The sequence below is a fragment of the Mauremys reevesii genome, linkage group 11 (assembly GCF_016161935.1).
Source record: "Mauremys reevesii isolate NIE-2019 linkage group 11, ASM1616193v1, whole genome shotgun sequence".
NCBI lineage: Eukaryota > Metazoa > Chordata > Testudines > Geoemydidae > Mauremys > Mauremys reevesii.
In genome coordinates this window covers 40,224,565-40,247,772 of record NC_052633.1, presented here as the reverse complement: position 1 = coordinate 40,247,772, position 23,208 = coordinate 40,224,565, and the positions used below count along the sequence as shown (strand labels likewise).

Below are 23,208 nucleotides of genomic sequence, written 5' to 3'. Positions count from 1 at the left end.
ATAGGTTTCAGTGTCAAAGTTCTAAACTCAATACTAGGGAAAATGAACTTGACGTAGTTAGGTATTCTTTGTATTAACATGTGGGGGATTTTTGATTGATTTGTTTTTCCCTGAATGTTTGCATAGCGGAAAGCCTGCTTCCTCTATGGAAAGATTCAAAATTTTGTAGTCAATTTAAAGATTCTCATTGATTTGATTTGGAATTGAGACTAAAAGGGGCCCAATTCAGATCATGTGTCTGCTCAGCATGGGTGCTTGAGTTGCTAGCCTAACATGGCCAGACTTTCTCTACTCAAATGATCTCTTTCTAGTCAACTTTCAAGGTTTCTGCTCAGTTCAAATCCTTAATCTTGTGGCTACTTAGGTACAATTGATCACACCCTCTGAAACTTATTGCATGGATATCATCTCCCTGTATAGGTATGCATATGTGTAAGTGTGCATAATTTAAAAAAATACTAAGTTCCACTTAATGGTAGACAAAGATACTGTTGTATAACACTGCTTACATCTTTTAAGGTATGAATTTAAATAAGCGAGAATTAAATGAGCATGTGGAGTTTGAATCACAGACCTACTATGCTGCATTTGCTGCTGAACTGGAAGCCTGTGCCCAGCCAATGTGGGGACTGCTATCACATTGCAAAGTTAGGGTAAGACAAACATTTTTTTCATTTTTACTTTGTCCTTTTAACAAATAAATAACTAATTTTAACTTTTTTTTTGTAGTCTCAGCAAATTTTACAAATAGTTGGATTTTAGGGTTATATATCAGTTCTCCATCCAGTGTTACTTTCTGGATGGTGTATGAAATTGAAGTTGAGTAAAAACACATCAGGCAGTATTTTGTAGTCAAGCTTTATTTGAACAGAACTCACAAATCCTTTAAAAGACATTTATACCCATGTTCTCTGCATTAGATTTGGCCAGTCATTTGATTGGAGAAAAAAGTGATGACTTCAAATCTTCACTTGGAAGATCTTTGAAACTAACCAGAGAGGAATTTTTGAATAAAAGTATTCTTGGCTGAAGGGTTTTCTTTCTCCAAATTGCTCAGCTGGAGCACCAAAGATTTTTCCATAGACTAAATCATGACTTTCATCAATACCTGCAGGCTGAAATGTTCCCATGGGTTTGTCTTGATGATTCAGGACAAGCTTTTCCACCAGAATCTTCATTGTGTGAAGCCTCAGAGTGTGTTGAGATTTATTTTTCTATTTAGGTGAATTAAGACTTTTCATTTGTACTTCAAATAAGGGGGCTTAGAAAAAGCAAACCAGTCCCCTTTGTTGGCTTATCAAGACATTAGGAGGGCGGTAATTGTTGGAGTTCTGTAATATGTGCACCAATTGCTGCTTTCTTCTAGTAGGCGATACAATTACCATCAGGTAGGCCACACTAATATATGTCCTTATGATGTTGGTGTCCATGTTACATGTAGGGTTTTACCGAAGCCTGGACAACAGTCTTTGCCAGCCAACTGAATGATACTGTAAATAGCTTCTGACCTGCATAGGAGTCCTGCTTATGAGTTTGAGAGAGTAATCTCTTTAAATCAAGGCAATGTATATGAGAATATCAACCCCCCAGTTTGATTTTAGTGTCTTCACAGGAGCTTTGAAAAGGATGATGATATTGGAGACTTGTTTCTGTGGAAGAGTAGAAAAGCCACTGTTTGCTTCTCTGAAAGAAGCATTATTTTAGTGAAAACAAAGATAGCATGGGCAAGCAACAGACATCTCAGGCTGTACCTATTAGAGCTGAGGATATAACTCTGTAACAGCACTCTCATAAATCCTTTGAAGTGCCTATTTAAATATGATTGATGTTACTTAGCCCTAGTCTACACTACGAGTTTAGGTCGAATTTAGCAGCATTGGATCGATTTAACCCTGCACCCGTCCACATGATGAAGCCATTTTTGTCGACTTAAAGGGCTCTTAAAATCGATTTCTGTACTCCTCTCCGATGAGGGGATTAGCGCTGAAATCGACCCTGCTGGGTTGAATTTGGGGTAGTGTGGACACAATTCGACGGTATTGGCCTTCGGGGGCTATCCCAGAATGCTTCATTGTGACTGCTCTGGACAGCACTCTCAACTTAGGCCTTGGCTGTACTAGTGCTTTACAGCGCTGCAAGTTTCTCGCTCAGGGGTGTGAAAAAAAACATCCCCCTGAGCACTGCAAGTTACAGTGCTGTAAAGCGCCAGTGTAAACAGTGCCGCAGCGCTGGGAGCGCGGCTTCCAGCACTGCAAGCTAATCCCCCAGGGGAGGTGAAGGACGTGCAGTGCTGGGAGAGCTCTCTCCCAGTGCTGGCGCTGTGGCCACACTCACACTTCAAAGCGCTGCTGCGGCAGCGCTCCCGCGGCAGCGCTTTGAAGTTTCGACTGTAGCCAAGCTCAGGCAAGCCTACCAAAGAACCAGAGAGGCAAACGGCCACTCTGGGTCAGAGCCCCAGACATGCCGCTTCTATGATGAGCTGCATGCCATTCTAGGGGGTGCCCCTACAACTACCCCACCCCTGTGCTTCCCTCCTCCCCCACCCCTCCCGGGCATGAATTTGAAACAACAATGACTTTATTGCCTATGCAAGTGGAGATCAAAGTGGGAGGGGAGGGCGGTTGGCTTCCAGGGAAGTAGAGTGAACCAAGGGGGCAGGTTTTCATCAAGGAGAAACAAACAGAACTTTCACACCGTAGCCTGGCCAGTCATGAAACCGGTTTTCAAAGCTTCTCTGATGCACAGCACGTCCTGCTGTGCTCTTCTAACCGCCCTGGTGTCTGGCTGCGCGTAATCAGCGGCCAGGCGATTTGCCTCAGCCTCACACCCTGTCATAAACGTCTCCCCCTTACTCTCACAGATATTGTGGAGCACACAGCATGCAGTAATAATGATCGGAATATTGGTTTTGCTGAGATCTAACCGAGTCAGTAAACTGCGTCAGCGAGCTTTTAAACGTCCAAAGGCACATTCTACCACCATTATGCACTTGCTCAGCCTATAGTTGAACTGCTCCTTACTACTGTCCAGGCTTCATGAGCCATGGGAGCAAGGGGTAGGCTGGGGTAGGTGTGACCGCGCAGTGCTGCCGACTGGCATGATATTCCAGGCCTCCAGCTGGCATGATATTCCAGGCAGGACTGAATCTCCATTAGACGAAACTTAAAGAAGAGAATGACCTGGAGTCATTCCCATTTTTGTCCAGGCACGCCCAACTGACCTCGCTGAGGCCGGCCAGGAGCACCCATGTCTGCCCAGGTGCCCCCAACCAACCTAAGCGAGGTTGGGCAGGAGCACCCACGGGATGATGATGACGGTTAGCAGTGGTATTGCACCGTCTGCCGTCCGCAAGGGAAGGGGATGCTGCTGTGTAGCACTGCAGTACCGCGTCTGCTAGCAGCACCCAGGAGACATACGGTGACAGTGAGCTGAGCAGGTTCCATGCTTGCCGTGGTATGTCGTCTGCATGGGTAACCCAGGAAAAAGGCAAGAAACGATTTTTTGCCGTTGCTTTCATGGAGGGAGGGGGGCCTGATGTCATGTACCCAGAACAACCTGAGACAATGTTTTTGCCCCATCAGGCATTGGGAGCTCACCCCAGAATTCCAATTGGCGGCGGAGACTGTGGGATAGCTACCACAGTGCAATGCTCCGAATGTCGACACTAGCCTTGGTACTGTGGACGCACACCGCCGACTTAATGCGCTTAGTGGGGACACACACAATTGACTGTATCAAATCAATTTCTAAAAAATCAACTTCTATTAAATTGACCTAATTTCGTTGTGTAGACATACCTTTAGTTATATTCTCCAGAACTGAGACTAGACTGAAACTACACTGACTGTAATAGGAATGAGGTTAAAATGTAATGGGATATAGATTGATACATGTGTCTGAACAACTCTGGTGATTATACTGTAATGCTGGGAAACGAGAAAATTAAGTCTGCTGTGATGTGATTATGATATTGGTTGTTTCTTGTTTGTGCCTGAAAATAGACATTTTGGGATAGTAATAAAACTACATATTTGTGCATAATTATCAAATCAGAGATCTGGATTATTAACTATATGCGATTAAATCTCTTGCATGATGATGAGAAAAATCATCATCATGCATTACACCACACAATTGTGTCAAACAATGATAGACTAGCAGAAAATGGAATTCTTCAATTGAGAGGAATACTTGAGACATGAAAAACTTTATATTTCCACCTCATCATCATATATTATGAATAATAAATATCAATCTTCTAATTTAAACTACTTTCCAATATAAGTAGGAGGAGTTATGTTGGTGTTCATAGGACAGTAAAGTCTGGATTGAAATGTGCACTGAAAAGACTTATTTGAGTAAACTAAATATTCCGAAAGTTTAAATTAGCAATTGCAAAGGCATTTTCATATTGTAAACCATATTAAGATATTTTTATTAAATCTTTCTTTTGAGGCTAAATTGCCCTTAGAATACTGTACTACAGTTAACTAGTTGGCACTTCAAAAACTAGTAGTCTTTTTTTTCACTCCCTGCATGCTTCTGACCCCACTGCTTGAGGTATATAGCCTATCTTGCCTTAATTTAGAGAGATGCAACTAAATTTAAATTGTATTTCAATGTGAGAACATTATGTATATTGATATTAGTTTATGGTTAATCTGAAACAAAATTACTCCTATATTTTAATTATCATTACACTCATGTTTGTTAATCTAGTGGTGAGCACTGGATTTTATTGCATTGAGTTTACTAAACTATAAAGACATTGCAGTAGAAGTGTTTGAATAGGATATTGGATGCATAATTTTTTTAGAATCTGTGCATGAAAGGTTCCTTTGTATGCACAGGTTCCTATTTCTGTGCTAAAACAAACAAATTAAATTAAACAACATTAAGTCACCAAGACCAAATAGTCTTATTTGTAAGAATGTCAAAGGAACTCAGTCAAGTGGCTGAACAAACATTTAAATCAGCTATTATTATACCCAAGGACTGGAGAGTAGCAAATGTTTACCTGTCTCTTAAAAAATGGTGTTGGGGATGGTCCTAGGAATTATAGACCTGGAGAACTTAATTCAGTACTAGGTAAATTGGTTGAAACAATAAAATGATATTTTAAATAAAACTTGGTTGAATGTAATAGAGGGCACCACCAGCATGGCAGCTCAGAACAGGTCTGGACAACACAATAGCAAAAACACTCTAGGCTCTTGTATGCTAGCACTCCTACCATTGATGAATTTGGGAAAAGCCTCAGTGTAGAAAAGGACAGTGTCAACCACCAGTAAATTGTTAAAACATGTTAATTTTCAGTGTTGGAAAAGAGAACTTTTTTTAAATAAAAAGAGAAACACTGTGCAAATTCCATATTTGTGCCCTGTTTTAAAACTGTGAACACAAAAGAACAGAAAAAAATCCTTAAGCTATCAGACTAGTTAACAAACTATTTTCCCCATTGTATTAATGAAACTGTTACTCAAAACTATTTTTTAATAGTGTGGTACAATGTACAGTGGTGCAATGTCAAATAATTTTTCTTATTGCAGGAGACACAAGAGTACACAAGAAATGTTGTTAGATACTGCCTGGAAGCACTTCAGGACTGGTTTGATGCTATCAACTTTGTAGATGAGGTTTGCATCCTTTATATGATTAAACAAAATGTTGTTGAAAATGTCTTGTTAAATTTAAATACTTTAAAAGTTAATTTTTTTTCTCCTCTACATAATAAATATATTATTCTTTTAAATACTGTAACATGGATTACCATGTTAAAAACAATGCAACTCTTGTTAAAACCTTTGTATTTCATGGGTATGATGTGATATATCGGTGAATTAAGAATGCTGGAGTCCCCAATTTAATTAATGTGAACATGTATTCAGACAATGAGGTCAGACTAAGATTCCAGGGGCTAGGCAGGAGAGATCAACTGGAACGGTTTGGGAAAAGGGAGATGAAGTATTGGCAGGGGGAGAGATTTAGTAACATTAGCAATATCTAGTGGAAAGAGCCATCAGCAGTGGATATGCCAGGTGAAATGATAGTCTGTGTGATTCTTATACTTTTTTGTATTTTGATGGTAAAATGCATTGTGTTTTCATTGCAGCCAGCTCCTAACCAGGTTACTTTCCATTTGCCACTACATCGTTACTATGCTATGTTTTTGAGTAAGGTAAGCGTGCATTTGTTACCATATTCTATAAGAAAATAAGGTGTTGTATGTTTATAGCAGTGGGCCCCAACCTTTTCCGTGGGGCAGGCGCCGGACGACTAGCTGCCGAGGACGCCGGACAAGCAGCCGCTGAAATGCTTCCGTGAAGTGGCAACGTCAAGAGGTGTCGCCGCCGAAATGCCGCCATGAAGAAGCGTCATCAAGAGGCTTCGCCGCTGAAAATTCAGCGGGATTTCGGTGGTAGCACTTCTTGACATTGCCACTTCTCAGTGGCATTTCGGCAGCTGCTTGTCTGGCGGCCAGTAGGCAGGCGCACATGGATGCCCCGGCGGGCGCCATGGCAGGGACCCCTGGTTTATAGTATGAAAAAATCATTTCCTTACTTTCTCATTAAAATTTTTAATCCATTTTGTTTGTAGGCTGTCAAATGCCAAGAGCTAGATCTGGATTCTATTTTACCTGATCAGGAGATGTTGATGAAATTAATGATTCACCCACTTCAGATTCAGGTATGGTGCCAGGCTGCTTTTTTGGTTTGAATGTACAGAATACGAAAGAGGATGGCCATCTCTTTTTCCCTCTTCCTGTCCAAATAGTTTAGACATTTTTTAAAATACTTAAACAGCAGGGGAAAAACATATTAATTGTGGAATACAAAAATTAACGTAGGTGACAACTTCTTGCAATATATGAAATGTTTATCACTGGTAAGCACAGTTTTACAGTGATTTTGTCAGAATAAACTTAGAAAAGTATTTCTTAGAATCACAGAGAACAACTTTTTCAAATAATGTTAACATCATACGATGACCCTAGGCAAGGGTGCCTCTAGCTTTTTTGCCGCTCCAAGCATGGCAGGCAGGCTGCCTTCGGCAGCTTGCCGGCAGGAGGTCCCCAGTTCCATGGATTCGGGGGGATCACAGCTGATGGTATGGCTACAGACAACTGAACAGCTGATTTTTCCTTGAACTGTTTGCAAAATGTTTATTTCAGCTAATTTTTTTTCTTTTAAAAATAGGCAAGCCTTTCTGAAATCCATAGTAACATGTGGGTAAGGAATGGTCTACAAATTAAAGGACAAGCAATGACTTATGTGCAGTCTCATTTTTGTAACTCCATGATTGATCCTGACATTTACCTATTACAGGTAAGTTATAGTTTCTGTGAACCCAAGTACTATGTTTATAAGTACGCTAATGACTGATGAGTAAAGTGATGTACCATGTACATGTTTGTTTTTACAGGTCTGTGCTTCTAGACTTGATCCAGATTATTTTATTTCATCAGTTTTTGAAAGGTAAGGTCAAAGCATAAGGATAAAATGAATACCATTATATAGCATTCTGCCACTAACTGACTATTTAAAATATACTGTGGGGGAAAAGGTGTTTGACCTGCTGAATCCCTCTTGCACCACAGCACTTTCTTTTTTTTCCTTCCCAGCTGGAGGAATACACTTCCATTAATACAATTTCTCTGATGGGTTCCACTGTGGCAGTTTCATTCATCCTCCCTTTCACTTAGGGCTGGTTTTGGATTTACACTCCAATGTATGCAATATGTTTATGAAACCCCAGAGTTGAATCTCCTGAGCTTTCCAATTTTAGAAGTGTTGCACACTCTGGTGTGTAAGTATTTGGAACTTCCACACTGAAGGTGAGAATGAATAGCAGTGAGGATCACAAGACGTCTTCTTGCTTCTACAGGAGAAGGCCTGGTCTACACCTAAAACTTACATCAACTTAGCTTTGTCTCTTAGGGCTGTGAAAGATGTCACACCCTGTGCAAAGTAGTTAAGTCAACCTAACCCCTCTCTAGACACAGCTAGGTTGATGGAAGAATTATTTTGTCAACCTGGCTACCGTCTCTCAGAGAAGTGGATTTCCTACATTGACGGAAAAACTCCTTCCGCTGACATAGGCAATGTTTACACTATAGGATCACAGCTGCCACATGGTAGCTATGCTGCTGTAGCATAGACGTGGCTGAAGAAAAGCAGGACATAAATGTCTATACCAATTAACCAACTTTCAAGTATTCAGTTGATATAAATGTCACATATTTGAATATGAAGTATGAATAGGATCAGTACAGTACAATGAAGATAAGGATATACTTTCTGAAAATAAAAAGCCTTTCACTTCAAGGTTTGCTTCTAATTAGATTATATACAACTTATTTTGTACTCCTTTTGGGCCTGGGCCTGAATGGTGCTTCAAGTAGGAATCCCGGGTACTTCACACCTCTCAGCATCAGGCTCTTGATACGAAAGAATGAAGTCTCTAACCTTACTCTGTGTCCTGTAGATTCAAGGTGGTAGATCTGTTAACAATGGCATCACAGCATCAGAATACAGTTCTTGATTCAGAACATGAGAGATCTATGTTGGAAGGAGCCTTAACATTTCTTGTCATTCTGTTAAGTCTTCGTTTACATTTAGGTAAGAATCACAACTGTCTAGTCACAAATATTACTGTAACGTGGAATTTTATGTGTATTTGGTTTTAAATTTTTTGGCATTTAATAGCTGTCCTGTAGCAGAATAAGTAAAATTATTAAATAAAATCAAATGGTCATTCTTTGTTTATAATTTGGTTTCAGTTTCATCAGTTGCTTCATTTTAACCATCCTAAAAACTAGAAACAGCCAAAATACAGGGTCAGGGTGTCTTTTCCTTTATTGCAATCCAGTCCATTCCTGTCCTTGAGAGAAATAAACAGCTGCATTTTTTTTTATACATATGATCATGAGATGTATATTGAAGCATAAATGTCAATACTAGTGTTTGAATGAGCAAATCCTAAAGCTCATACTTGTAATAATCTCTTATGATTGAGCTTCTTATTTCCCTGTCTGAACTTTGACATTCCTTATTAACTGAAATTTTATTGTATTTTATTATTTTTATATACATGCTTTGGTTTCTGCTGTTTGTATCAAGTAAATTGAATAGGACATTATCCAGTCAGTGCTTGAATTAAAGGAAAAACTCATTTCCCACTTGGGCACCTCAAAAATTATGTGTGAAGAAGCAAATGGCAATATTTTCAGCTTTGTGAACATTCTACATCATTTCTGTTACAAATTAACAGAAAAGGAAAGTATCCTACCAGTAACCTGGGTTAAAATCCTGGTCTTGTACCAAGCCTTCTCCCCTGGCCATGCAAAACTTGGCAGCTGGTAAAACTTTAGAGCAGGGGTCAGCAACCTTTCCGAAGTGGTGTGCCGAGTCTTCATTTATTCACTCTGATTTAAGGTTTTGCGTGCCAGTAATACATTTTAATATTTTTAGAAGGTGTCTTTCTATAAGTCTATAATATATAACTAAACTATGGTTGTATGTAAATTAAATAAGATTTTTAAAATGTTTAAGAAGCTTAATTTAAAATTAAATTAAAATGCAGAGTCCCCCACAGGACCTGGGCAGTGTGAGTGCCTCTGAAAATCAGCTCGCGTGCCGCCTTCGGCACGCGTGCCATAGGTTGCCTATCCCTGTGGCCGCAGTGGTGCTGCTCTTCTTGCTTTGGATCCACTAGCCTTACCCATTCTGTAAATTGCTTCTGCAGCTTTGCACAAATTGCCCTTTCAGAGCACATGCTTTGGCATACAGTCTCTCTGCATGCGCTTCCTACATCTTGGCCCAAACATGAGCCATGCAACTACTACTGCAGTTATCCTGTCCGTTGGGCCTTCCATACCTGCAGAGTGAGTGAGGGGGATTTACCCCCGGTAAAGTCCTGTAGATATATCTTAGTGTTATTGACACTGATCTTTATTCAGAATTATGCTGAACTGAGAGCTAGCTGAACTGAGCTTTGTAATCACCTTTTCCAGCATTTCTAATGTTACTGACGTAGGAACATGTGCTAGTTGGTGCAATAAATCTGCAGTATGCTAATTTGATATTGCGTCAGTGGCATAAGTTCCAAACATTCAGCTAAGGACATAGAATCTGTGAAACCTTCCAGGTGATTTTGTTTTGGTATATTCCCCCCTGCCCCTCCCCTCAAAATACACCGTATTTAACACAGAATAAAATTACTTTGATATTGCCATAGAAAAATGAATAAAATTCCAGTACTGCAAATACTTACGCATAAGATTATTACCCATGTGCCTGAAGTTAAGCGTGTGCATAAATGTTTGCAGTATTGGGCCTAAGAGATTACTTAAAATCCTGGCTAAAACTTGCATTCTATTGTATTTTATTAAGCTTAGTTTATTACCGTGCTTTACAACACAGTCTTTGGAAAACATGCTTTAGTGTTGTCTCCTGTGCAATAGTTTGTTTTCAAAACAGCATATGTATTGAGAAATATCAGTGAGCTGTTACTTTACACAACTTCCAAATGCACAGAGCACTCTTATAAGAAAATAGGAATAGTTTAGTAAATTTTTGTGGACATCTTCGGGAATCAACCAGAAATCTGAATTGTAATTGTAACAATGTAACTGTGTTAACTTGGATATCAAACCGTTGAGTCTCACATTTGTAATTAGTGTTTAACTTACTGAGATCTGAATACATGTGTGCCTCTGTATCCTCTTTTTCTTTACTCTTACAACTTGTACAGGGTATTTAATTTTATTTTTATTGTCCTAGGAATGACAGATGACGAGATCCTCAGAGCAGAGATGGTAGCCCAGCTCTGTATGAACGACAGGACTCATAGTTCACTACTGGATCTCATATCCTTGGAATCTTGTTAACTTATTTATTTTGATTTCTCTGTGTAACTAGTACTGTACAAGAAATTTGTGTTGTGCAGAATTATCAAGCTTGTGCACGATGCCATCAATATTGCTCGCTCGTAACAACCTCAAACTTTAGGAGTTGTGGGCAGATGTCATTGGATTATGATGTACTATTGATCACAATGAAATTTTCTTCAGTACTTTAGTCTTCCTTAATTGTTCATATGAAAATGATACACGTGAGGCTTTGCAATACATTTTAGATGTTTTTACAGTGTACTAGGTGCTTTGCAGCCAAGTAAAATAGATGTGATCCTTTCCTTAAAGAACTTGCAGTCCAGTTGTAAACGTAGTGCAGTAAGTGACAGCAATAATTTAAAGGCAGAAATGGTGAAAAGTAGGTTGAAGTTTACAATAATAAGGTAATACTATGAGTGCTTAGGTATGATATGTGCATATCATGCTAGTTTCACAATCTGTTTTTTCCATTTTATTTTATTTTTTCTTTCCCTAGTTTGTTTCCATCTATATCTTCCCATCCATCCCCCATTGCTGTACACACAATATTGTTTTTAATATTTTTAGTTAAACCCACTAGTTTTCCTCCTTCCTGAATTTTCCCTCTATCATCAAGCAGTCCACCCCCGCATCTTTCCCTGCACATAAATCATAAAACATAAATCAGCAACTTTTATGTCCCTCCTCAGCATGAAGGGGTATTTCTATTAATACTTAAAACCAGACTAATTCATGAATATCCTTGTTTGTGTATTTGCACTTCACCAACCTTTCTTTGAGAGTCAATGCCAAGTTTCTCTTACCCACCCCCCTTTTTCCTCCATTCCTGCAAGAGCCTCTTGGTTTGTGGGTCAGCCGAGCTGCCTGTTTACTCAACACTAATGGCTTATTTAAATTTTTATAAATCCTATTGCTTGCCAAAAGTTAAAATAGCTAAAGCAGGGCTGACTTTCTGATTTTTGGGACTGCCAGAAGGGGAGATCAGGAAATGAGTTGTTCCCCTGCAGGTTACCACTTCCAGAAAATCAGATATAGCCAGCCCATTCAGGGTCTGTAGGTCCCAGTCATCTGCTTACTTTGTTTGTGCTTAACCCTAACTCAAAATAATGTATGTTACTAGTAGTACTAGAAATCAAGTGATCATTATTTATCACATGGATACAAGCATGTATATTTTTTTAATAACAAAAAGTGCACGTGAGTGCATATGTATGTATAATCGCCAATCAGTGAGCTTGCTTGACATTTTCACTCTCAAGACTTACTTTCTGAGGATGAGAGTGTTTCTATACAGAGAGATTGCTAATTGAGAGAAGAGATTTTTGGAAAGTTTAAACAATCCTACCCACCACACCTTATTGGTAGCTGCACAAGTTTAACAGCATGTTCAAGAATATTTGTAGTGATGTGCATTAGTATATAATCCCTGAATAAGCCCATAGCAGTTTGAGCAGTAATACAAGTAGTAGGGTGACCAGACAGCAAGTGTGAAAAATCAGGATGGGGGGGGATTGTCTATATAAGAAAAAGACCCAAAAATCGGGACTGTCCCTATAAAATCGGGACATCTGGTCACCCTAGCAAGTAGTGTACAGAATTAAAATTATACCCAAAAAGTGTTGATATGGTACAATACAAATTTGATTACAATGGAACTGCTGTAGTACACAGACCTCTTGTGGTGAAATTAAAGCATTGCAAAAGTTTAGCATCTTAAATGAAGCTCTTAAAACATTAGACAAAAGTAAATAGTGATATGCTATGTTTCTGCTGTTAAATAGTCCTTGATAACAATAGTTTTTCTTAACATAAAGATCACATTCCAGAAAACCCCAATCCCAAAAGTGGCATTGTTCCAGGAAGTTTAAGCTTTGAATCAATGTTGTCAGCAGTTGCTGATTTTAAAGCTCCCGTTTTTGAACCTGGAGGTTCTATGCAACAAGGAATGTATACACCCAAAGGTATAATAATTAACATTTTTTTATAATAAAGTTACATACTGGGGAGATGCTTTACATGGTAAAAATAAGTTATTTACCCCTGCTGTTTGTTTTGACTTTTTCATCATTTTCTTGCATAGTAAGCACTGATGGACATAAAATGAGTTTGGATGTAAAATGAATTGTTGCTTGTTGTCCAAACATAAGACCTAATGAGGCAAGCATTAGCCATGTGTAAGGCTATGATTTTGTCATGGGTATTTTTATCAAAAGTCATGCACAGGATGTTGGCAATAAACAATAAAGCATGGATTTACTGAGGAGTCCAAATCCCGCTGGCGGGGGTGAAGCCGGAACCTGAACCTCGCCGGCCAGGGCTGAATTATTGGAATTTTCAAGAAGTCACAGAGGGCTCGTAAAATCACAGAATCAGTGACCTCAGTGACAGATTCATGGTCTTAGCCATGTGTCATCACAAGCCAATGCTAAAATCAAAAACAGAAGAATCTTGCTAAATTGCAGTTAGTGATCAGAATACATTGATTCATACACCAAAAAATGTTGGTATCTCCTCAGTGAAGATTTCATAGCCATGTACTCTAGGTGGGTTTTGTTACTTTGACAAACTATTATATAATATATTGTCTGGAGTACTGTAAAGTATATTAAAAGATTGTTCATTTATTTTGACAACTGTAATGCGCATGATATATTATCCTTCTATGTTTGTTTATTGAAATTTCTGAATTTGCACGAAAACAATCTGCAGTGACTGCAGTAGTGACTAGAATAACTTACAGAGGTTCTACTGTAATGCTAACTGAAAATGACTAACAGATGCAAGTGAGACCTGCAACACTGGACTCGGATTTAGGAGACTTGGGTTCTAGTCCCAGTTCTGCCACATGCCTGCTGGGTGACCTTTGGCAAATCTAATTTCTGTTCCTCAGTTTCCCCATCTGTAAAAAGGAGAAATTACACCTTAAATACCAAAAGCATTTATTTTTCATCTACCAGATATGGAATAGGAAATCCGTAACTTTTTGTAGGAAAATGCTGGAGAATTAATACCTGGAGGTATCCTTTTAAAAATATTTTTCATAATAAAGGAGACTTTTCTGAATTAGCCTTTTCGTTCTGGTCTTCTGAGAGTTTGGGCTTATTGGAATCTGTGGGTTAATTATGGTGACCGTGCCATCACAAAAGAGGTGGTCATATTAAGAACATAAACCGATGCCCTCAGATCCCTCCAGACAGGACACCAGTGGAAGAGGAAGAAACACCACCTTCCCACAAAGCCTCATCTAGCGATGAGGGAGATATCATGCCTCCCCCACCATCTTACCCCAATGACTTCAGAGCCTTTCAAGAACTCATAGAAAAGATGGCACACAACTTACAAGTCCCATTAGATGAGATTCAGGAATCCCAACATTCCATGTTGGATAGCCTTCCTTCATCTCCTCAGGGCAAGTTTGCCTTGCCCATCAGTGAAGCTTTGCTTTTACTGCACACGCACAGTGTGGCCAACTCCAACCACTTCTCACCCACGTGTAAATAAGCCAACAAAAAGTAGTGCATCCCTCCCAGAGGCTTAGGGTGCCTGCTGTCTGATTCCCAACTTGCAGGTGGTGCCAGTGAACAGAATTGGCAACATTGGTTCTGTTCAACACCCTCTGAACAGGACCTAAAACAATTGGACTTTCTGAGCTGTATGAACTATGAGCTGTATGAACTGAGGAACTATGTTGGCTTTCTTACAGCTCAGAGTAGCCAGTTATCAAGCCCTGATGTCAAAGTATGACTTCGCAGTCTATTCAAAATTTTCTTCTCTATTGAACATCTTTCTCAGGAGTGGAGACAACAATTTCAGGCCCTCATGATAGAGGGTCAGACAGTTTCCAAGGCATCTCTCCACGCCTCACTTGATACCATTGACACAGCTGCGTGTTCCATGGCTACAGCAGTAGTCATGCTCTGAGATTCCTGGCTGCAGTCTTTTGGCCTCCCACAGGATGTACAAGATCTGGTTGAATAGCTTCCTTTTGAAGGCCAAAAGTTGTTTAGTGATGCTGTTAAGAGGTCTCTGCATTCTCTCAAAGACTCTCAGGTGACAGTCTGGTTGGGTCATTATACTAATTGAATCTATTTCCCTATGTTAAGTTCTCCTCACACCTTCTATGGGTCATCTCGATTATCACTTCAAAGATTTTTTTTCTCCTGCTGATGATAGCTCATCTCAGTTGATTGGACTCTTACAGTTGGTATGCGTACTTCCCCCTTTTCATGTTCTCTGTATGTATAAATATCTTCTGTCTGTGTGTTCCATTCTATGCATCTGAAGAAGTGAGCTGTAGTCCATGAAAGCTTATGCTGAAATACATTTGTTAGTCTCTAAGGTGCCACAAGTACTCCTGTTCTTTTTGCGGATACAGACTAACACGGCTGCTACTCTGAAACCTGTCATGAAGCTTTACTTCCTCTCAAATTCTCTTTGGCTCACATCCTTGATTACCTGCTGAATTTAAAGACCCCATGCTTATCCCTGAACTCCCTGAACCTCGCTGCCATCACAGCTTTTCACCTTCCCATAGAAGGATTCTCAGTCTTTGCTCATCCCACCACTGCAAGATTTATTAAAGGCCTTATTCAATCTCTTTCCCCCTAACCAAGAAACCAACTCCACCATGGAACCTCATGTTAGTTCTCAGTGCCGTGAGGGATACCCCCATTTGAACCTATGGAGAGTTATATCCTCCTCCATTTGTTCCTTTACTGCTGTATATAGTTCCTTCAGCCAGGATGATAGGGGAGCTTGGACTGTTGATGGTGGACCCACTATATACAGTGGTCTACCATGATAAGGTGTCTCTGCATCCACACCCTTGCTTCCTTCTTAAAGTCTCTTCTGAATTCCCGGTTAAGAGATTCATCTCCTGGTATTTTACTCCAAGCCTTATTCTTCAAGGGAAGAAGTGAGCCTCCATACACTGAGCATTAAAAAAGCTCTTGCCTTTTACCTCGACAGGACTATGCTCTTCTGGGCTTCCCCTGCACCCTTCACTGTCATCTCAGATATTTGCAGGGTGGCCACCTGGTCTTCACCATGTGCGTTTTACTGGAATTACTCTCTTGTGGCTGACGTGGCTTTTGGTGACATTGTCCTATGATCTGTACTAAATCCACTTCTTTGACACCCTCCTCCATGCTGAAGGGAGTCTCCTGACTTGTAGCACCCATGGGGACACTACTCAAAGAAGGAGGAGAGGTTACTCATCTTGTACAGTAACTTGAGTTTTTTTAGATGTGTGTTCCTCTGGGTGCTCTGCGGCCTGCCCCCCTTCCTCTGTGCCTGGGAGCCTCTCTCTTGGGACTTTTGTGGTTGAGAAGAAACTGGAGTGGTGGTCGATCCTCCTATATATCCTCATTTGGGGGATGAGTTTGTCTAGGGCACAGATGCAGATCTGTGGACACTGCTGACAAAAATATCCAATCAAGGGCATGAATATTCTGACTTGGAGTGCTCATAGGTTCACACATCTCAAAGAACTCAAGTTACCGTACAAAGTAACCTCTCTTTTCCTGTCCTGAGGACTTGCAGACTAAATTGGACTTAATGCAGCAGAAGCTGATGATATCAAAGGAGAAGAGCAATTGAGGGATGTTGGTGAATGAGCATGTTCTACCAACTTCATCGTGCCCCACAGCAGACAAGCAGCAAAGGAATCTGAAAAGCCACAAGCATTTTGGCATTATATTGAATGATTAACTGAAATGCCTGGGAGTTGTGGGGTGAGGGTGGAATAAAACTCCTTCCAATGGAATCACTTGAGAACTAGCAGAACATCTTGTCAGCAGGAATTTGTGGAGAATACAGGCCAGGTTACCAGTTTCTGGTAAAATCCAACTAGAGAGAGCATAGAGGTTCTTTGTAACTGTCACTATGATGTTCTGAGAGCAGATATAAAGAGACTTTTTAGCACCTGTGCTCCAAGTTGGAATTATTTAGCATAGGCTTGACTAAAATTAGATTCTTCTGGTCATCATGAAATCTTTGCTCGGAGAAAACAAAATCCGTGAATTTGTTAGTGTCTGGGTATGATAAAACAACTTTGAAAGCTCTCATGTAAAGTTATTTAGATTGCTGTAAATAAGAAAACTCCTCCAAGCTATACTGAAGGTTACACAAAAGATAGCATCCACCACTATGAAGGCACATCTATATAGGTTTATAGGCTCTTGATTTTGAAAGATGTGCAGCTAGGTACAAAAGCAAACCACGTTTACTGTTCTTTGAGCTAGAGAGATAGACCCTTACAATTCACCACTTTCCAGAATAAAGGTTTCCAGTCTTGCATGGGTTTTGTTTTTGGCCTGGAAACTAATATAGCTTTAATGCAGTTGCCAAACATTGGGAATATAGCTCAGTGGGGAAACGGTTCTCACGTCCTGCAAACATTTTTGAGATATTTGAACATTTTTCTCATTCTGCAACAGGATGAACCAGAGATGTTTCAGAATTTTTCACAAAAATCCAGAGAGGGATATCCCAGAATAGCTAATAACCCAATGCTTGGGGCACTGACCTGAGAAGTGGAAGTGTCTGATTCAGAGCAAGGACTTGAACATACATCTCCCATATCTCATGTGAATGCCCTAACCACTTGGTTTTTCGGGGATGGGTCTTTCTCAATCTCTCCTGTTGGCAATCTTCAACTTCATTTAAATAATAAAATATTATTTGAACCAGAATGAGACAGATACTGACTCTATAGCCCACTGGTTAGGGCACTCACCTGGGATGGGGGAAATACAGATTCAGTTCATTGTTTTGAATCAGGCAGAAAACAAAACATTTCATTGAAAAATTCTCAACCAGCTCTGAGAGTGAGGGCAAAATGATGAGTCTTTCACTTTGGTACATATTAGCGGTACCAGACCTATATATCACCTTTGAACAAGTCTTGTTTCATATGTACAATTGAGACAGTTGACAGAACACTATCTAGATATTTAATACTCTGTCTCTTTTGGGTGGCAATATATACCAAAGATGGAAAAAAGTCAACCTATCGGAACTAGTTAGATTGTTGGTTGGTGTGTTCCCTTTCTAGCTCTGTTGGACCATTCGGAGTGTGTTCTTGATGGAAGATTAAAGGATTATGTGCAAGTCTGGTTTCTGGAACACCCACATTGATAGCCTTCTATAAAACAGTGTGTCAAGGATTGATAACCAACATATAAAGCTGACTGGTGTATTTGTTAGTCATACAGGATTAGTCTAATTTCAGGATTCTGAAGCTGAATGAGAGCGGTTTTTTTTTAAAGTTAAATCTGTTCAGATCACATTAGCTCTGGAACAGATCATCCACCCTAAGTTAAGATTTTAAAAATATCCTTTCATATAGCAGTGGGAGTTGAGGTTACTTATGAAACTGTGCAGAGTCCCTTTTTTAAGTAGCAACAAATTACAGTGCTTTTGCAAGAATGAGAGCTTGTATGGTTTTGCGGGTGTCTACTAAGCCATCTGTAAAATGAAAGCATAGGATCCCAGAAGGAATGATGAAAATGCACAGTCAGTACTACAGTTCTATGTTATGGCTTGCTGCAGTTTAAAAATATTTATGTACTTTGCTACTTTGAGACTTCTTTCTGCAAAATCCCCAAACTCTGTTTCCTGTATGTACATTTAAAAAAAAATTAAAACTCAAACAATGACCTGTTCCCTAATACCAGCCCCTTAACCTGATAGCCATACATCCATTGCTGTACAACTGTGCTTAGAGGGCATCATCTGTAGGACTTCAGGGGACCCAAAGCAGAGAGCACATTTGCCTAAAGGAACATTCAAGTTAAAAATATTGCTTGATCTTGTCTGTCACACTGATTGTTGTTTGTCATTGTATTGTATGCATTGTCATTTATTACAAAGTTGAATTTTGCTATAGGCATTTAGTGTTCTATTTTCCTCTGGGATGCATGCAATTAACTTCCTTTAACAGCAATGGTAGTTAAGGTCTAAATAGAGTGAAATTCATCCAAGTATAGTGGACCTGCAGAAAGTACCCACTAATATTTAAATCCCAGTTAAGCTATTAACAAGGGTAAATTTTGCCAATAGTAAAGGGACTGAATACCTGTTGGCCAAAATCAGTCCTAGCATAATCAGACATCTTTGACATCCATTGGTGTCAGTAGTGAGTTGTACCCATTTAGCTAGGGCTGAATTTAGCCCCTCATATTTCTGTAGTTATCAAAATAAAACAGTTTAAAATAAACAGTATTGCAAATGGCAAAGTTATCCACATCTTGTTTGTCTACTCTGTGTAGAATAAACTATATCATGTATTCTCCCAATAATATGTGAAGATTAATAGATGAACTCTGCATATGTGTGTGCGTGGGACACTAGTCTTCTCGTATTATTCCAGAACATCAAAAATAATTTTTGCCAGTCATAGTTTTGAGGAATGCCACAGTGTGTTAAACTTTCTTGTGTTGGGCCTGGTGGAGCTAAACTTCTATGCATTTGATTTCTGCATGTTTTTACTGTGGTAGTAATTTAATCATTGAATGCTGCTTTCACGTAGCTATGTTAAAGTGGTAGTTGCTTAAAATCTTATATGAAATGAATAAACTAAATCTGGGTTTAGGTTAGAAATCTTTTAAAAAAGATTTATGGTGATATTTTTAAAAATCTAACTTGTTTAAAAGGACATGCTTTGTTGATTTACACTGCTATTTAGACTTACACCTCTACTAGCAGCTGCTCTTTAAATTAATGCCTACCCTGGCTTTTAAGATACCAAGTTGAAAAGAGAAAAGTAATGTTTAAGAATGTGCTGGGTTTGGTACCACATAATGCTAATCTTCTCCAGAAATAAGGTGAGAGCTGTAAATGTTAAGTTATAAAATTTAAGTCCAATTTCAAAATGATTGATCACAATTGTATGAAAATAAACTGAATTGTGGGGTGGATTGAATTAAGAATTATATATACAAAATTTATAAGTATATTAATCACAGTACTTTGTAACTAAGGGCTTGTCTACACGAGGTGTTTAATCCAGAGCTTTTGGCCATATGCAAGTCACAGTAATTGCATACACATGGGACGGTGTGTCCTATGTCAGAGTGCATCGTTGTGTACACACGTTGACAGATTGCTGCGAATGGAGGGTGTAACATTCCCAGAGGATATGCCATGTTCCTTTGCTTTGCTGCTCAACAGTGTGAAATTCTGGGGTTTTTCTCACTGTGCATTGTGGGATGCATAGCAGAAGTCAGGTTAGTTCAAATTGTTAAAAAACAACAAACAAATCAACCCATGATTCATCTGTCTCCCCTTATACTTCCTTTATGGGTGAGCTAGCACCATTTTCGAATTGCTGTTGGCCAGCATGGCTCCCACAATGCTCCGTGCTGCTATGCTGGGTAGCTTGAATACGTAGAGGCTGCTTGTGATGTATTTCAGTATTCAAAGCAGCATGAATTTGGCATGGAACTTTGCCTGCTGCATCATCAAACAGGTAGCAGGAGACTAGGGGTATGTCTACACTACAAGAGTAGTTCGATTCAACTTAATTTGAATTTGTGGAATCGACCTTACGAAGTCGAATTTGTGTATCCACACTAAGGACACTAATTCGACTTTGTGAGTCCACACTAATGGGGCCAGCGTCGACTTTGGAAGCGGTGCACTGTGGGAAGCTATCCCACAGTTCCCGCAGTCCCCGCTGCCCATTGGAATGCTGGGTAGAGCCCCCAATGCCTGCTGGGGGAAAAAATGTGTCGAGGGTGGTTTTGGGTAACTGTCATCATTGAACCGTCAATCACGCCCTCCCTCCCCGAAAGCGCCTGCGGGCAATCTGTTCGTGCACTTTTCTGGTCAGTGATAGCGCGGACGCCACAGCACTGCGAGCATGGAGCCCGCTGCAGTTATGGCCGTTTTCACCTCCTCGCACCTTATCGTCCACCTCTTCCACAGTCAGCTGCTGAGAAATCGGGCTACTTTTCAATGGTGCTGCAAGCACTGGTGGAGCATAGGGGACGTTTTACCAACATCAACGTCGGGTGGCCAGGCAAGATTCATGACGCGCGTGTTTTCAGGAACTGTGGTCTGTTTAGACACCTGCAGGAAGGTAGTTTCTTCCCGGACCACAAAATAACTGTTGGGGATGTGCAGATGCCTATAGTGATCCTCGGGGACCCAGCCTACCCGCTAATGCCCTGGCTCATGAAGCCCTATACAGGTGCCTTGGACAGCGACAAGGAACTCTTCAAGTACCAGCGAGCAGCGAGCAGCGTGACCTGTGACTGTTCAGTTTCTTTACAGAGAAGCTGAACCTGCCCCTGTTTCTTTACCCAGTTACTGTTGACTATCCTCTGCAGTTACATACCCCGTTCACCCCGTTTCCCCCACTTCCAACACACGTGTAAAAATAAAATACATGTTCCATTGTTACTTAACAAACGTTTCTTTATTAATGACTTTGCGTTAAAGGGTTGAAACTGGGATGCAGACTGTGCTGCATAGGGTGTGCAGTGATGTAAAGACCGCCTCTAAACTCGAGGAATGACAGGCTCCTGCTCCTAGAGCGGTCCGCAGTGCCAGACTGGTTGTTTCAACGGAGCCTGCCATCCCTCCTTTTTGGGATTCTGTGTGCGGGGGCTATGTGACCTTGTGGCGGAGGAGGACGGATACAGATTCCTCTGCTGCGTGACTCTGTGGTCCAGGACAAGGACCGCTGCATAAGATCTGTAACCGCCCTCCTCCACTACAAAGTCACGTCCCCCCCCCCACCCACACAGAACCTGGAAACCACCTCCCATAATGACCAGGGTGCTTACTGACTGCACTGTGTGTGTGACCTGCTGCTGATCCTGCCCCCGTGTCTGTACCCTGGTAAAGGTGACCGTCCTATGCAATTACCAACCCCCTTCCCCACTCCCCCCCTTCAAACACAGTCTTCTGTAAAAAAAAAAATGACGGAAACAGTAATTAACAGCAAAGTATTTTTAATAATTAACTAGATAGTTAGGGGATGAAACTGGGATTTGGGCTTGGGTGAGTCAGGAAGGGAAGGACTTCTCAAAATTTAGGGTATGAGAGCTTTTGGGTACTTGTGCACTCTGCTGGGGTGCAGTGACAGTTTTCACGGCCTCTGGCGCCCCTCCTTCTGGTTGTTTTGGGTGAGGGGGGTATGGGACTTTGTGGCAGGGGAGGGCGGTTGCAGATACACTGAAGGGGGCTCTGTCCTCCTGCCTGCGGTCCTGCAGAACATCCACAAGGCGCCGGAGCGTGTCCGTTTGCTCCCTCATTAGTCCAAGCAGCGTTTGAGTCGCCTGCTGGTCCTCTTGACGCCACCTGTCCTCCCGTTCGCTGTGTGAGCGCTGGTACTGAGAGAGGTTCTCCCTCCTGGGGCATTTCCTGTGTGGCTGGTCAGAGCATCCAAGCTCGGACTGCTGTCCAGAGCGTCAACAGAGTGGTGCACTGTGGGATAGCTCCTGGAGCTACTAAGGTCGATTTCCGTCCACACCTAGCCTAATTCGACATGGCCATGTCGAATTTAGCGCTACTCCCCTCATCGGGGAGGAGTACAGAAGTCGAACTAAAGAGCCCTCTATGTCGAATTAAATAGCTTCGTGGTGTGGACGGGTGCACGGTTAATTCGAATTAACGCTGCTAAATTCGAATTAAAGTCCTAGTGTGGACCAGGCCTAGGAGGGGGTTCAGTGGTGGTGGAACCAGGACACGGACGAAGCGGACAATGACAACAGGCAACTGATGATAGAGGACTGGTTCCTTGAGCAGTTTCACAGCATGCAGTACCATTTCTGGGCTTTAGAAACTAGCACAGGTTGATAGGGAAGGACTGTTCTGCAGACCTGAGATGACCAGCAGTGGTGAGAGAATTTCAGGATGGGGAAGGCAACCTTTCTGGATGTGTGTACTGAGCTAAATACAACGGCAGCCTAACAACGTGCTGTGCCCATACCCATGAGTAAGTGGGACACAATTACCATCTGTAAGGTGACCACCACTGAATGCTTCCAGTCTGTAGCAAACCAATTCGGCATGGAAAGATCTACCACTGTCATGCCGGTGTGTGATGCCAGGGAAAAAATACTGTTGCAGTGGTTATTGATGGCTTTTCACACATGGAATTCCCAAGCTGATTGGGAAAGTTGATGGGAGTCACATGCTTATTATTTGTCTCCTCCCTCCCAACCAGGCATCAGAATTCATAAACAGAAAAGGGTATTTCTCCGTGGTGCTCCACGGGCTTGTCACCACCATGGCAAACTTATGGACAGAAATGCTGAGTGGTCTGGAAGGGTCCATGAAGCCAGGATCTTTTGGAACTCAGCTCTGTT

At 41.0% G+C, this 23,208-nt stretch overlaps 1 protein-coding gene across 4 annotated transcripts in view; it reads left to right on the top strand.

Moving 5' to 3' along the window:
- Positions 1-23,208, top strand: part of UBR3 (ubiquitin protein ligase E3 component n-recognin 3) — a 217,159-nt gene that overhangs the window by 66,934 nt on the left and 127,017 nt on the right. For all 4 annotated transcript variants that reach the window (XM_039495547.1, XM_039495546.1, XM_039495549.1 and 1 more), the window contains exons 10-18: positions 520-653; positions 5,550-5,636; positions 6,113-6,178; positions 6,598-6,687; positions 7,197-7,325; positions 7,423-7,475; positions 8,485-8,618; positions 10,782-10,867; positions 12,711-12,852. In XM_039495547.1, coding sequence (XP_039351481.1) covers positions 520-653; positions 5,550-5,636; positions 6,113-6,178; positions 6,598-6,687; positions 7,197-7,325; positions 7,423-7,475; positions 8,485-8,618; positions 10,782-10,867; positions 12,711-12,852 — 921 coding nt within the window. The remainder of the gene's footprint in view (positions 1-519; positions 654-5,549; positions 5,637-6,112; positions 6,179-6,597; positions 6,688-7,196; positions 7,326-7,422; positions 7,476-8,484; positions 8,619-10,781; positions 10,868-12,710; positions 12,853-23,208) is intronic.